This window comes from Cajanus cajan, chromosome 4 (assembly GCF_000230855.2).
Source record: "Cajanus cajan strain Asha chromosome 4, NIPB_CcT2T_4, whole genome shotgun sequence".
In the NCBI taxonomy this organism is placed as follows: Eukaryota; Viridiplantae; Streptophyta; class Magnoliopsida; order Fabales; family Fabaceae; genus Cajanus; species Cajanus cajan.
This window is the reverse complement of record NC_138520.1, coordinates 85189-102052: the sequence shown is the minus strand read 5'-3', so window position 1 is coordinate 102052 and position 16864 is coordinate 85189. Positions and strand designations below refer to the sequence as shown.

General features: G+C 31.6%; 1 protein-coding gene across 4 annotated transcripts; it reads left to right on the top strand.

Annotated features, from left to right (window-relative positions):
* Positions 1-1610: 1610 nt before the first annotated feature.
* On the top strand, positions 1611-12653 carry LOC109816922 (methionine aminopeptidase 2B). 4 transcript variants are annotated; one of them, XM_020382080.3, is made up of 12 exons: positions 1611-1810; positions 2374-2465; positions 3155-3191; positions 3285-3392; positions 5690-5789; positions 6316-6461; positions 7264-7355; positions 7456-7550; positions 8885-8981; positions 11062-11205; positions 11301-11518; positions 12396-12653. In XM_020382080.3, exons 2-12 carry the CDS (start codon positions 2384-2386, stop codon positions 12504-12506), a joined length of 1230 nt encoding a protein of 409 aa, XP_020237669.1. In that variant the 5' UTR covers positions 1611-1810; positions 2374-2383; the 3' UTR covers positions 12507-12653. The 4 variants fall into 4 exon arrangements, with proteins under 4 accessions (XP_020237669.1, XP_020237667.1, XP_082929956.1 ...); XM_020382078.3 differs by having other exon boundaries at positions 2374-2507; XM_083073830.1 differs by having other exon boundaries at positions 1613-1766.
* Positions 12654-16864: the final 4211 nt, after the last annotated feature.

Below are 16864 nucleotides of genomic sequence, written 5' to 3'. Positions count from 1 at the left end.
TAACAAAATTATCACTATGTCATCCCTTTTACCTTTATAAAATAATCAAAATACACTTTTTTTAATTAAAATAACATATATTTAAGTTTAATAAAATACATTTCATAAAAACCTATCTCGTATCAATTATTAATTAAAAATCATGATTTATATTAAAATAAAGCTCATATAAAACAAATAAAGTAATATAAAATATTATTCTCATTTTAAGTAAAAATAACATATATTTTATATAAAAATAAAGCTTGTATCAAATAGCTAAATATTATTAAAAATCTTTTTAATAAACACATTAATACATTAAAATAAATACTACATATTATTAATATAATTTTATGAAAATTGAGGTGTTACATGACAGACTTAAATTCTAGAATTTTCAAGTTTAAAACCAATTTAAAAATATTTTTATTATCTAGCATGATCTAGCAATAAATATTTAACCCGGTTACCCATAATGCACAAAATAAACATGCTTAACAAAAACATAAACACATATCAATGCACTTTACACTCTCTTAAAATATTTATTGTACATATTTTTTAAATGATTTTATCCTTAAATTTTTAAATAATATTAAAAATTAATCATTTTTATAAAGATAAAACTTAAACTTAAGACCTTTAAGTTTTAAAAATGAAATACAACATCAATTAATCTACCAAACATTGATAAATTTTAAACATTTTTATTAAATAAAATATAAAGACACAAAATGTCTCAACTCTACTCATTTAAATAATACAAACCAGAAACCTTAAGAAAAGCAAAAAAAAAACTCATAATTATTTTATGTGAAGAAATACTCGAAGCAATTTTGTGGTTGTTTCGTGAATCAAATCCTAAGAGTTGAAGCTTCACGACAATGAAGGAAGTGGTTGTGAAATTTCAATTAGTATTTTAAAAAGTACTTTTTGGAATTCTAAATTTATTGTTTGGGAAAAACTTGCTAGAAGTATGTTACAGACACAAATTCAAAATATGCTTTTACTAACATTAATTTTACTGTTTTAGAACTTACTTTTCGGAACACTACTAAAATTATTTGATGTGTTGCTTTCTAAATATATAAATAAAGGGAAATGTTAAAAAAAACACATTTGAATAGATATTGCCAACATTGTCGAGGAAATCACTTATACTTACAGTATTGTCGAAAACTAGTTTTACATCCTAGGTGCGTGACAAAACTAAAAGAAGAGAAAGATGATAATAATATAAAAATTGAAGGAGGAAAGGAGAAGAAAGTAACGTGAAATTGGAAAAATTAAAATTACTTTCTAAACTACATGGAGAGTAAAGGAAATGTAAGAGAGATACATGTGAAAACTAAAAAAAAAAGAGAAAAGATGTGTGGAAAAAAAAATGCTAAATTAATTTTTGGGAGTGTAAAAATAAAAAAATTTAAAGAATTTTAGATTTTTTTTAAAAGGAGGTGTATATTAAAAAAGCGTCTAATTTCCTCACATCCGGCCCAATTATACCCAGCCCAATTTTTGTAACACTAATCCCGTAGTTGGGTAATATCCAACGGTTAGGAATAATGAGTGAATGTACACCCTTCGATCTACTTCACTAGGCTTGTATAAACAAAGTGAAAGGGAAGACAATTCCACTCCTACATCAGTAAAGATAAACTTGCAGAGAAAATTTTTCCATATCTCTGCCACTTTCAACTGAACCCAAGCCACTTCAATCACCCTCAGTAGTTGCTGCGTTCTCGGTGACTTGTGCAGGGAGTTGTGCGGCGACGTGAACGGAGGGCGTAAGAGAGTTCGAGTTTTCGTTTTCGTTTTCGGAAAACCCTAGGTGGCTTTTTTTTTTTTTTTTTTTTTTTTTCCCGAGATGTTGCGCTATGAAGCTCTTGCCTGTATGAATGTGAAACGAATATGCTTAATATTTTGAATTAGTTTCTTGCTATGCGGTTAATTATGGTGCTGTGATGCTGAAATTTTGGGGTAAAATTTGGGTTGGATGTAATTTTATTCTGATGTGGTGAAGTCTGTGATTTTTTTTTCCTTTTCTGAACTTTAATTACTGTTTCAGTGCATTGGTATAGAACTGATTGTGTTAGATTGTTATAGAACTTTTTCCAGAATTTTAGTGAAATTGAAACTGGGTTTGCTTTGAACTTGGGGTTTGGGTATTCTATTTGGAAAAGACAAGTTACTTTGTTCAAAGGCATCATAGTTCGGGAAGAAGGAAATTGAAGAACTGATGCGGTGAGGTACTGCTAGGCAGCTGGGAATATATATTATGCCCCCCCCTCAAAAATATCCCACGTCTTGCCCCTGGAATGGATGGACTACTCTTTCTGTTATCTTATATTGGGTTGTTTGTAAAGGCACATTGTAATTTGACTGAGCATGCAGGTCTTCTTTCATGGCGGAGGGAAATCCTCATTTAAACAACGTGCTAGAAGAAAATGGGACCTCAGAGCTTCCAAGTCACGTAGAAGAGGCTGGTGAGCTTTCTCCACCATCACAAAAAGGAGATGACGGTAAAGGTAGTAATTATGTGCAAATGAATTCACCTAATATGAATATTATTTAATTGCCATTTGACATGCTTATCATTGGTGAGCATAGCATTGTTGTTCAGAAGATTTGTTTGAGTCCTTATTCCTTTTCTGATATTTTATCTCCACCGGGAGCTTTTCTTGTCCTTTCTTTTTCTGTCTGAAACATAACTGTTTATAGTTAAGATATACTATTAAATAACAGTAGGTGTAATACACTTTGAAGAACCATATATAAAAATGGAAAATATAGGAACTTGATCAGATTTGCCGTTTGTTTGGAAATGCAGTGGGAATGTGAAAAACCATGTCCACCGAAAAGCAATAAGTATCAGCTTCCACATAATTTGCCTCTTGAATGTGGAGAAAGAACACTGGTGTACATTCAAAAATCTGTTCCAAACACTCACTTGATTCCTCATTTAACCATTGTTACAACTAACACCATATGCTAATTTCTAAAAAGATCACAATTTCATGATCAACACATGGAAAAATAAGATCCCTAGTAATTCCATATCTTCCCAATTAAGCATTTCACTAGTAATAAACATAAAACTACTCTAGTGATTATTGTACATGTTACATATTATGATGTTGATGTAATTTTTGAATGTATTTTTCTCTTCTGACAGAAGTTTCAAAGAAGAAAAAGAAAAAAGCTAAAAGCAAGTGAGAACTTTATGATTTTTTTCCTGCCATTAATGATTATTCTCTTGATTGTGAAATTTTTCTGAGGTTCTGATTTTATCTTTGTCTGATCAGGAAAAAGAAAGAACTCAGAGAACAGACTGATCCACCATCAATTTCTGTTCTTGACCTTTTCCCATCTGGAGATTTCCCTGAAGGTGAAATTCAGCAGTACAAAGATGAGTAAGTTGTTGATGAATAAACTTCAGCTATATTTGACATTTTCCTTGGACTGTTGATTTGAATTTGAGTAAAGTGTACTTGATTTTGGATATTCGTATAGAATATTAACAAAGAAATTGCATAAGAGAAAGCATAGCAAAGCCTTTTTGTTAAATAAACCCCTGAGATTGCAATTAGCTAGGCTTTGCACTGTAGAAAACACTATAAAACTACTTTTTAATTAGGGAGATAGATGCATAATAGTTACATACCTATACTCCTCCCAATGTCTTGAAACAACAAAAGAGGCATGAAGGAATTCATCTTTGGAGGTAAGGTTGGACTCCATAACTGGATTAGGAAATAGAAGCCTGTCCCTTTATGTAGAATATGATTGACTGGTAACAGTACTCAATGACAACTTGAGCAGATCTATTTTTCTAGATCTAGTCTGGATAGAGATTATGCACTCCCAAATGCTGTTGGCAGAGTGCTTAAGCATTGTAAATACCCAAAATGTTAATTCACGCTCAGACCTATTTCCAAAACCCCAACACAAACATGTTTGTTTAACAAACTGTCAAAATTGTTGATTTTGGCCAACAAGCGTTGGTTGGTATCTTTGCAGATGGTCTTTTGAGAGATTTTACTACTGCACAATATCTAATCAGCAAGTATTCAGAGCCATATTCCTACAGAATGATGGGTATATCATGGAAATGGACCCCACAATGTTGGAGATTTCTGATAGGAGATCAATGATTAAGAGGGTGTATGTAAGGCATAGAGGGGAAACTCAATTGTAACTGAATAGTCTGAATAGTCTTTAAATAGGAAGGAAAGGGTGTTAATGGGAGGTAGGCAATTATTCAGAAGTTGGTAGGAGAGGAGAGGTCTCTCGAATACCTCATTGTATTTCTCTGGTTGTTTTGATTAGGAGGATTACTCAATAATGCAGAACGGCCTGTGCCTAAATTTTTTTCAATCTGTTCAATCTTAAATCTTTCTCTCATATCAGTTGGAATCTATCAAGAGAGGGGGGAAGATATGAATAGGCGAGTAAGGAATTGAGATAAATTTATCTTCTGTATTTTTATTAAACTGTAAAGATGAATTGTTGTTATAGAGAGACTGAGAGACAAAGCTCTTATATATAGACTCCAAAGGTGGCTTCTGCTACCAGCTAAAGATTGAAACCTAACTGATTTACAACAGACTCAAGCTATCATAACTGAATGACAAGTTGCTGGCTCGTCAACTGACAAGGTGCATAGTCAGCAGCTAGAAGTCAATGATACATATAACAGTTGTACAAATATCAGCGAGAGATGTTTCGACAAACAAAAGTACTCGCTTTAGAAAATGACCACCACAAATCTATGCCCTAATTTATGAGAGACTAAAACCAAAATTTGGAATGCTTATATGGATGATATGAAATGCATGGCAAATTGAAGGTGGCAGCTCATTTGACATGCCAAACCAATACCCCAATTTTTTAGGACATACCAAAACTTGGTTGTTTTGTATGGCCAAAATATATTTAAGTCAAATTTGAATGCTTTACAATTTTTTCATTTTTTTTAATATGTAGCTGTTGCTTTCATTACAGCATTCACTGTGATCTGCTATGCTACTATTAAGATTTTGGATGTGACACTTCCACGCCACATTTTACCATTAATTGTGTTGACTATAAACATGTTGCACAGATTTAGCTCCTCTAAAGTAAAGAAGTGTACTTTAGAGGATAAAGTGTAATCACAATTGTTGATTAAAAAATTAACAATTGATAATCATGATAAAATCAAATACATATATATAGTAAAATCTAAAATCAATTATAATATCTATTGTTAATTTTTTAATTAATGATTATTATTGCACTATATTTTATTTAAGTAAAATCTCTTCACTTTAGAGGAGCCAAATTCATGTTGCACATCTGGACATTATGATTCTAAAGCTCATGTTTTGTTGGGATTTTGAAAAAGATAGTAATTCCTTAAGTTTTTTTTTTTAATATTGGAGTATTAGGAAACATAATCCTTATTTGCTCATCTAAAATATCAACGCTATTGATACCCACCTCAAAGCTGAATCAAACTAAATGAATGAAAAAAGCTTACTTGTTGAAGTTTAGTCAACTTTGTTTTGCACAAGCTACGTGAGTCAACTTACTTACCAACAAAAGAGTACATAAGATGAAACACTTCCTTGTTGAACATGATTAGAAATTGTTTAATTCTAATGCTATTTGAAATATTCTGTTTAAATTTTCAAATATCTTTGTGATCATGTTGGAATCTTAATGCCAGTAATCTATGGAGGACAACATCAGAGGAGAAGAGAGAACTGGAGCGCCTGCAGAAACCATTGTATAATTCTGTTCGTCGAGCAGCAGAAGTTCATCGTCAGGTTGTAAACCCTAAACCCCTTATGTTAATATCTGGCTAGTTTTGGAAAAAAAATGGACAAGATTGTCACTGTTTTTTTGTTTGGATAGGGGTAAGGAAATGAGGGGTGGGAAAATTGATGTAGGTCTAAACTGCTATTTTTGTTCTCCAAGAATTTGTGGAAAACATTCCAAGAAAGTAGATACTAAAACTTATGATGAAAAGGTTGGGTGTAATGTAAATCAAATAATGTAATTTTAATTTATGAAATGATTTGAAAATATGGCAAGAATATATTAGTAATAGTATTCCATTGTTATGATGTGCTTTCTTTATAATATGACCAAACAAGAAAAATGTTTTTATCTGTGCTCCTCATTCATTGTACTTCCTTTAGATTTTAATGTGAAAAAATAGTCTTATTTTCCATATTGTTTCACCTGATTTTCTTTTACACTCAAGTGAAAAGCAATACTTATTCTTTGATAAAGGCTGGTGTTATATAGCTCAGTTTATAATACGTTCCTTACTTTTTTATGTCTAAGTAGGTCCGCAAATATATAAAAAGCATTTTAAAGCCTGGAATGCTGATGACTGACTTATGTGAAACATTGGAGAACACTGTTCGTAAGCTAATATCAGAGGATGGCCTGCAAGCTGGCATTGCATTCCCCACAGGATGCTCTTTAAATTGGTAACACTTTATACTATGGTTTTCTACTTTTCCCTTGTTGTATTTCTGGTAGGAAGGAAAGAGAGAAATAGAGTGAATTGAAATATGTGAGAAATGAAGTGGAAATAGGAGTGTTTGGTTAAAGAGAAATAGGGAAGAAATAAAAAAGAGAGAAAAGGGAGCTCTACTCATGTATGCTCATTTTTGTAGAGAAATAAAAAGGTGCAGTCCCACCTTTTTATTTCTCTCCCCACCTATTTCTTCTCTACCCTATTTCCTATATCCCTCCTTTCTTTCCTACAAAACAGATCCTATGTTTTGTGGTTTCTTGCTTTGTGGTACTCAATAGAGTGATGAAGGGCCATCAAGAGCATAAATGTTGTGATGATGAGAATGTTATGTTGGATGCGAGATTGTAAAAGAACAATTAACAATCAAAATGAATGTATTTGAGAATTTGTAGTAATGACACCTATTAAGAAAAAAAAAAAGGCAAAATTTTGCCTCAAATGATTTGGAATGTGAAAAAGATTGATTGAAGCTCCAATTAGAAAAGTTGATCAAATAAAGGATAGCCCAATAATTAGAGGTAGAGGATGAGGGGGAAAATCCCTGAGTGAAACCATTAAAATGGATTTAAATGGCCTCTGTTAAGAGTTTGATTTTGATGTCATATAATGGTGTTGCCTGCCTTTTGTAGCTGACCTCATCTAGTTGGAAAATGCTTTAGTTGTTCATGATTTCTTCCTAGTGGGATAAGACTTTGATTGCTGTAGTTTGTGGTTTCTTCATAGAATTATTTTCTGAAGTCTTGCTCCTCCAGGGTTGCTGCTCACTGGACTCCAAATTCAGGGGATAAGACTATACTTCAGTATGATGATGTGATGAAATTGGATTTTGGCACCCATGTAGATGGTAATACACAAGAAAAAAATATATTTGATCATGTATTTCTGTGATAGTGTATGTTCTTATATTACACCGGTGAACCTCTTGTCATGAATTTTGTTTGTAGGATATATAGTTGACTGTGCTTTTACTGTGGCATTCAACCCCATATTTGATCCATTGCTCGAAGCCTCTCGTGAAGCAACCAACATGGGTATTAAGGTACATTCTGGAAAAAATGCCTAACCCTATGTCAAATTAGGGGTATCATGCCATGTAGCTGACTGCTGTCATTACTTGGTAAAATTCCTCGGCCCAAAGACAACCTGTTTAAAGAACGCGATAGAAATTGCATAGAAAATGGAAGACAAACAGAATTTATTTATTGATTGAGTGTATCTATACAAAGAAACCCTGGATATTTGAGTGATCCAATTTTATTTTCACCAAATGTTCCACGTCAATGTTCTGGTTGTTTGAACTTCGAAACATCATGTTCAACGCAACAAACAGGACCCCTACAGCCCAATTAACTTTCAATCCTACAGTGTCAAACACAATTATGTGAGTGGTGCTGCCTCCATTCTTCTCTTTTGCTTGATTTTCTGCAGTATTTTTGGCCATGAACAGAGCATCCAAACCTCTATAGTTTTATTGGAAAGATCCCATGGCTCTCTAGCCAACTGCACTAATACACACAGTTGTAGCTGATGATTACCAAGGTCCTCTGCTTTATTTTGCTGGACCTGGCCCATTAGGACATCCAAACCCCATATTTTGCTGTAAAGAAGGTTGCATCAGATTGGGTTTGAAATGATTTTTGTTTTGTCGAAGAAGAGAGGTTTCATAGGGTGTTTTAAAATTCTTTTTTATTTTCTAATTCTGTTTTAAAATTATTTTTTATTTTCTAAATCTGTTTTAAAATTGTTATTTTTAATTCTATAACTCTTAATTCTGTTTCTTTTATAAATTCTGTTGTATTTTTAATTATATTTTATATTACTATTTTTTATTGTTTCCTTTTAAATTATATTTTTTAATTCTATTCTTTTTTGTTATATTTTAAATTACATTTCTTAATTCTGTTTTTTAGTTTTCTTACTTAGTTAATTATGCTTTTTCATTTTGCTATTCTTGTAATTCTGTTAAACATAATTTCTCTCTGCCATTTGCTGCAATGTCAAGCCACATTTTCTAGTTGTTGTTCATTATAATCTATAATGTTCTTTAGTCAATCAATTAATACTGTTAAATTGTTAGTTTGCTGTAACTGTCAAGTTAGTCAGAAGCTTGTTGGACAAGCACTATTCTTGTAAAAATAAGTACTGAAGAATTCAGAATGTCAGAATATGAATATCTAATTTTATTTTATAAAAGATGTTCTGTCTTTACAACTCTTTTATGGTATCAAAGCTTCAGAAGCCTAATAAATGACTTCGGATTCTACTCCTCCACCAAAGTTCTCTTGTCTGATGTGTGGTGTGTGATGTATTGGGTATGCACCAATTATATCATGTAGTAAGTTGGTTCCTAACATTTTGTGGCCTGCCATCTAGGAAGCTGGAATCGATGTGCGCCTTTGTGATATTGGTGCCGCAATTCAAGAAGTCATGGAGTCATATGAAGTTGAAATTAACGGGAAGGTGTATCAAGGTATAATGTTTATGGGGATGGTTGTGCTTATTTTTTGTGGTCATTCTCTTTGGATCATATATTTCTTTGTCTATGTTCTACTTCTGCACTAGATTGAGCAACAACATTTTGTTTCTTGCTTTTCCTATAATGACATTAACTCCAATAAAAACAAAGTAGAGAGTGCTTGTTATAGGATATCTTGCCCAATTAACATCACAAGACCTTGAAATTTGGGTGTTTTGGTTATCATCATACAATGGTCCCTATCATGTGGCCTTTTTTATGTATCTGAGAATGCGAATCATAATATTCTAGTGATGAATATTTGGAGCCTACATGAACTGACGAACAACCCCAACTGAATAAGGGATATTAGGTCTAGTAATTGTGTGCAAAATAAGTTTTCTATCACACCTCCTATATCTCTGGATTTGAGGATAGTTCACCCTGGTTTGCCATTGACTTTTGCGTTCATAGGTCTATCAATTGGCATGCAGTTAGAATCTGTTTGGGTAAATTTCTCTTAAGGCTTTTCTTGGAGAGAAAAAAATAAGTTTCTCCATAAGCTAAAAGTAGCTTATGTACAATTTAATTTGAAGTTTTATTCTATTAGCTTCTTCAAAATCTTATTTTTAGCTTATGCATAAACTAATTTTAGCTTATGGAGAAGTTTATTTCAATTATTCTTCCTATTTTTCCTCCTAAAAGTGCTTTCAAAGAAGCTTAATCAAATAGACCCTTAGTCATGTTTGTCACTTCCGGAATATGTAGATCATACTTTCTTTTAGGGGTGCTCATGGGTTGTGTTTGGCTAACCAAAGTGGTCTTGTATATGTTGTTTGAATCTAACCTAAGAAAATGCCTCAACCTGTTGCTAAAGTCGAGCAAAAAAACTTAAGAAAAATGATAGTCAATAAAATGTTACAAAATGTAATAGTATGTTGTTGTTCAGCAATATTTCAGTAGTTTAAGGTGAAGTTATTGTGGTAGCTTTAGAGATGGAAAAAATGGGGCAGAGCTGGACCTGATAATGTTGAATTAATAGGAAAAACAGAGCCCACATGATGACGACAAACAATGGTGGATGTTGATGGGGCAGAGTGCGCTCAACTCGCTCTAATGCCTTGTTGACGAATGTTTCAAATTTAGAGAGAAAGCTTAACTGTATGTTATACACTTAGCTTCAAATATATATATATATATATATATATATATATATATATATAGAGAGAGAGAGAGAGAGAGAGAGAGAGAGAGAGAGAGAGAGAGAGAGAGAGAGAGATTTTAATGAATAGATCAAGTCTGCAAATTTTGAAAAATTTTGAAAAATTATTTGATACTTCATTTCATTAATTTAAATTGATGGATAATTATAAAATCATTTTATACATTGATTTGAATTAATGAAATGAAGTATCAAATGGTTTAAATTTTTTTTTTAAAAATTTGTAGATTTGATCTATAATTAAGAACTTTAAATTCAACGGTTGGATCGTTGCAATTTGATGTAGAACATTAGTTATTGAATGGAGTAAGTCTAGGTAGACTTACTTCGGGAGTAAATGGATCTCTTTATATATATATATATATATATATAGAGAGAGAGAGAGAGAGAGAGAGAGAGAGAGAGAGCAACTCAAGTGAGAACAATTAATATCAACCCTTGGGTTAAAATTGACAACTTAGATTAAAAGATTACATACAAAACTATCACTTGCTTGTAAGTTTGTTTTAACCATGAGTTCTCAAGTAGTGAGAGCCATAATTCAGAATTATGCTTTAGCACTATACCTTGCAATAACATTATGTTTGTTTTCCATGAAATAAGTTTTCTTCCAAAGAGAACAGAACAACCAAGGTTAATCTTCTATCATTGTGAAATCCATCCCCGATTGATTTCAGTATAGGCAACAATGTTGTTTACTTTTGGTCATAACTGTTGATGCCGTAATTTGTTGATATTTAAGTCTAAAAGTTGTGAAAATGGCTGAAAGATTATTTTTCCCACTGCCAAATAATTATTATATTTGTCTGCATATTCCTATAGCATAATATTTACCGGTATTATGTATCATATAGAATGTGATATATGTTGCAGTTAAGAGTATAAGGAATTTGAATGGACACAGCATTGGTCGCTACCAAATCCATGCTGGAAAATCTGTTCCCATTGTGAAAGGTGGGGAGCAGACAAAGATGGAGGAGGGTGAATTTTTTGCTATTGAAACCTTTGCATCAACAGGTATTACGATGTTTCTTTGGGTGTTAGATTGTTATATTGCCTCTGAATAATGCAGGTTGTAATTGGTATTTAAATGTTATGTGTGTTATATTTAGGGAAAGGCTATGTACGAGAAGACCTTGAGTGCAGCCACTACATGAAAAATTTTGATGTTGGTCATATTCCACTGAGATTGCCCAGAGCCAAGCAACTGTTAGCAACTATTAACAAGAACTTCTCTACTTTGGCCTTTTGTAGGCGGTATTTAGATCGCCTAGGAGAGACTAAATACTTGATGGCATTAAAGAATTTGTGCGACTCTGGCATTGTTCAGGTACGCTTCAGGAGTTATAGACACCAAAGAATTTTGTGGATATGAAGAATTTTTAAACTTAAAAAGATCGAATGCATGCAACGGTTTCAATAAAGAGTGAATGGTGTCTGAGGGAGTGTTTGTTAGCTGTGATCATTATTGATATTTTAATATCTTTGATTTGTTTTTTTGGTATTATGATTGATTTGACTCTGTTCTATTCCAATATTTTAACTCCAATCCGTTAGCAGGTTACATTTCAATGCTGACACGAAGTTCTGGTTAACATAATTATATGTTCTTTTGAATGTAAATTAAACTATTTAAACTTTTTAAAAACATTATCATCCAGTGTCCTGTAACCTATGTGCATGTGTTTGTAGGACTATATAGTTTATTTCTGTTTTAGTACGAAGCATGGACACAGATAGGGACAAACGACTGTGCTTGTCTAATACTTGACATGTCTCGTGTACCAGTACCAGTAACGTGTCACCCCCTTTGAAAAAGATGTATTATTTCTATTGACATTTTTCAATAAAAAAGAATCTTAAACGTACTTAGCCTCGTGTATAAGTACTGTCGGAAAAAAAGTCAGATTTTAAATGGCTGGATCGGAGCTGTGTTCTGAAAATTTTAAATTGGACACAGATTGACATGTATCTAAATCGTGTTTTCGATTGCAAGTGTTTGAGTTGGGCATGTCTGATAATATACTCGGCACCCAAATGGTGTTCAAATGTTCATGCTTTAAAGGTTTATTTGTCATATTCAACTTCCAGTTGGGGGGGGGGGTATATCTTTTTAATTTTGTATGTCGCTGATTTCTTAATTTTAACTGAAATTCTTGTGAAGGACTAATATTTTTTAATTTTTAATTTTAATTTTTTTTATGCAGCCTTATCCTCCTCTATGTGACGTGAAAGGGAGCTATATATCACAATTCGAGCATACAATCTTACTCCGACCAACATGCAAAGAAGTTATATCAAAGGGTGACGATTACTAATGTGGATTTGAAGATTTTTTAATGTGTTTTTTCGTTGTACCATTATCTTTTTGAACTGTTTTTACATTATCATGAACACTTTGGTTTTATAACTAGATGTATGCCTATGGAGGATGGCATTATTTAATAATTGGTATATTTCCTCAATAGACAATATCTTATTAGAAGGTCCACCCAAAACAATACTATTTTACACTTTGGTTTTATAACTAGATGTATGCCTATGGAGGATGGCATTATTTAATAGTTGGGATATTTCCTCAATAGACAACATCTTATTAGAAGGTCCACCCAAAACAATACTATTTTACAGGACACCATCCCGTTAACATACTTTCTTGGTCACGTAAAATTACAATGTCAAGTGGGATGTCTTGGTGCCAGTATATTTGGGGCAAATTTGAGTTTACCGCTAAGTGTTCAAATGGCAAATGTACAATTAGGATTATAATTTTAGTAACATAAATATAAAGTTGAAGGAAATTATTTTTCAAAGTATTGTCTGTTCATGATTATTTGCAAGCATCTCACTAGACAGGATGTTATTGTTTCACTGGTCTTAAACTGTGCGGATCAATTTTGAATCCAGGTCACCAAGGTCCCTTTATGTCATTTCCGGGATTCCCCTTTTCTATTCACTCCATGAGGATGATGGTTTTGGTGTTGCTTTCTCTTGTATGATTGTTTGGTTTATTGGCACACACATATTGGTAACTCAAGTGATAATCCTTTTTGAGAACAACCCTTTATATTACTATATATATTGTTGTCACTATGTTGTGTGTGATCAATTTACTTAAAGTATAGCTCTTAGTAGTTATTTCAATTATTGACCATCGATCTATACTAAATCTTAACTATGAAATTGAAAGTTCTTATCAAATAGATTTAGATAAAAAAATTTGAAAATTATTAATATTTTCTTAAATTAATAGAAATTTATGTATATTCATAAAATTATATTATATGTTAATTTGAATCTATATAATAATTTTTTTTATAATTTTCAATTTGTAAAATTTGTATGACCTAATTTAATGATTGGATTATTAAAATTTTAATATAGATTATTGATAGTTTCTGTTGAATTAAGTATATATTTGTTTTTCTCTAAATATCTTTTATGTATGACTCATCTACAATATTTTACAACGTATGAGAGTACTATCTTTATGTGAGTTTGATTTAAGATTTAGATGTCTACAAGAGGTAAGTATTTTATGTAATTATGTTGGTGTTCTAAATTGTAGTATTGATCTAATAAATAAAAAGTGTTTGTTATGAAAGTTTTGATTAGATAAAAAACCATTTACCAAAAAGTCATTAGCTTAATTGATTCGACATTGTTAGAGTAATATTTTACTGTTTTGTATTTTATGTGTTTATCTAAGTATGGGTTGTTGTATTGTACTTGTTTGTTAGTTAGTTAGCTTTCCTAGTAAACACATGCCAATTTGATAGCTTCTCTCTTATATCATTAATTGAAAATCATTTTTCATCATGTAATATATAGATTCGATTCTCTTAATATGGTATCAAGAGCTAGGTCAACTTTTCATCCATAACTTCCTTTTTTCCCTCCTCCTTCCCCACCACATTTCTTCATATGTCTTCTAATGCCATTACATTCTGTGACACTGTTTTAGAGAAACTTGATTCAAAGAATTATTTGCTAGTGTCAAGAAGTTAAACCTGTAAATTGCAAATAGTTTTTTATAAATCTTATAATCCCTCCAAACATGGTATCTCTTGAAGATTGCAATGATGATCACATCTTCAAGGAGTATCTTGCTTGGGAGCAACATGATCAATTCCTTTTATCTTAGTTATTGTCGATGTCGCGTGAAATGCTGCCGTGCAATTGCTTGTAAATTTACTTGGCAACTGTGAGATAAAATCCATGTTTTTCACTCGCATACAAATGTGAAGGCACGACAACTTCAAATGAAGCTTCAAAGTGTTATACGGGGGAATCACACTATTTTGGAGTATCTCATTGATAGCATTTTCAAGTAAATTTCAATAGACCAACAGTGCCTAGTCGGCTAGTCCTTCACCAACATTGCATGGAAGGTCACAACTATTGGTTCATTTGGTAATGGTGTGTGGTATCCAGACTCTAACACATTACATCAAGTGTTACTGAATTCTTGTTGCTTGTTTCGACTATAAAAAACTTATGATTGTTAATTTGCTAAAGATAATTTTCTTTACTTTGAGTTTCACTCCTCTCTTGTATTGTTAAATCATATGCAACACGTAAAAACAGTTGGGCTGGTATTAGTTTTCATCACCCTCTCCTCAATTTAATAGATCGTGCTAGAACAGTTAAAGTGGATAACTTGACTTGGGTCATCATGTGTTAGACAATAGATGGGTCAACCTAATTTGAATCACCTTTGGTGAGCTTAAAAAAAAGAGGTTGATCCTACCCACCACGAGTTGATGAATTAAACAAGTTAACAAACTTAAATTAAAAAAAACTGAACTTTATAAAAAAAAATATATTATAGTCTTATATTTTATAATTACAACTATGTTAACAATATGACAAAAAAAAAACATGAATCACAACCAACTTAATCAACTTATAATATTAAAGATTTACATAAAATATCAACAAATAATATTAATGTATAATCACATAAATTAACATTTGAAAACTTAAAAAATATATTTTTTTACTAGATTGGCCAACCCGTGAGCGAACTCAATTCACTATGAGTTGGCCTATGGTGGGGCAAGTTGTATGTAGGTCATGTCAAGTTTTTCTTACAACTAAAATGTACCAAATCTTTTTGACTCAAGCAACTTGAAATTTATGTGGGCCTAGTTGGTTCATGGGTTCCAATTCATTTAGATGAAGTTGAAATCGGGTATTATTCGTCAAAATTGAGATGAATTCAGACATGTTTATTTGCCATTCCTACTACATATACTGTATTTATATTTATTGTAATGATTTTTAATTTACATTTACTCTTTGATTGATTTCTTCTCTTTTCTGCTTCTTCACTCCGACTTTATTTGGAACCTACCAATTTGTACGTGTCGAAGGTGGCTTTCCCCATGAAGATGAACATATGCTATTAATTAATCATAACTTTTTTAATTAATTAATTAATTAGTTTTTGTGTCCATCTGTTTTTTGGTTAACATAACTTAACCATTTCTCTAATTGAACCATCTTGTATTGTTACTTTGTCCATGTAGAACTAGTTAGAATTAGGCAACCTCTTCCTTAATTTAACAAATCTTTGTACAAAGCATGAATTGTCTCCTAGTATTGAATATGTAGTGCTAGGCATTTTGCAAAATATGCACATATTGACAAAAATTATTAATTTCTAACACGCATATTGAATTGATATATAAATTTCCAACTTTATCATTTTTAATAAATTATGAGTTAATTGAGTCGGTATGAGAACTTGATCACATTATTCATATATTAACTTGGAGATAGATGTCAAATTCAAATTAATTTTTGTACCAACTTGGTCAAGAATACAAACTTGGGTAAGGGTTTCACCAAGTTAATATGTTGACCTTTATTAATAACTAGAGAACATATACAATAAAGTTGGCATATCAACTCGATATTCATATTTATGATTCAAAGAAAAGTAGTTTATCAATACATCGGTATGGAAAGTTACTAGATCATAGAAAATGAACAATAACAGTTAACAATAAGGAAGTTACATATAACATAAAGAGAGGGAATATTTGGTAGATTAGTCTAACATGGAGTCCTTTTTATAAGTACCTTTGTCATTTGGAATGAAGAACAAAGACCATCTCATTTGACATCAATTCACAAGCACAAAGGGGGATCTTATTAGATAACCTTGTCATTTTTTATTTCTTTGGCAAGTGTACCAAATCATACATGTAGTTCAATAATAAGTATGATTATCGTCTCTCAAGGTACTTGAACAAGATAAATGTTATGAGAAGTCTTTTTATTAGACTTTTTACGAATACTTAGAATGCAAAAACTAGTTATAACACAATAATGAAAGATGGGGTTCAACTTCACCAAAATTTTCTCTCATGATTACAAACAAACTCAAACTATTTAATTATGATTCAGAATTTATCAATCACTCTCAAGTATAACCAACCCTAAATTCTTTACAAGTTTGAATCTAAATCCCTTGATTAGTTTATCAATTTGTTAAATAACTTGTTTCTACTTTGAACCATTTATTATGAAAACTTATCTTTTATACAAACTAATATCTAATTTTGATGTTGCCTTCTTATACACTTTTTAAAAAATTATATTCAGTGATTACTAACATTTGTCAATAAAAAAAATTGTATTTGAATATAAATTTTTAACCAATTTATAA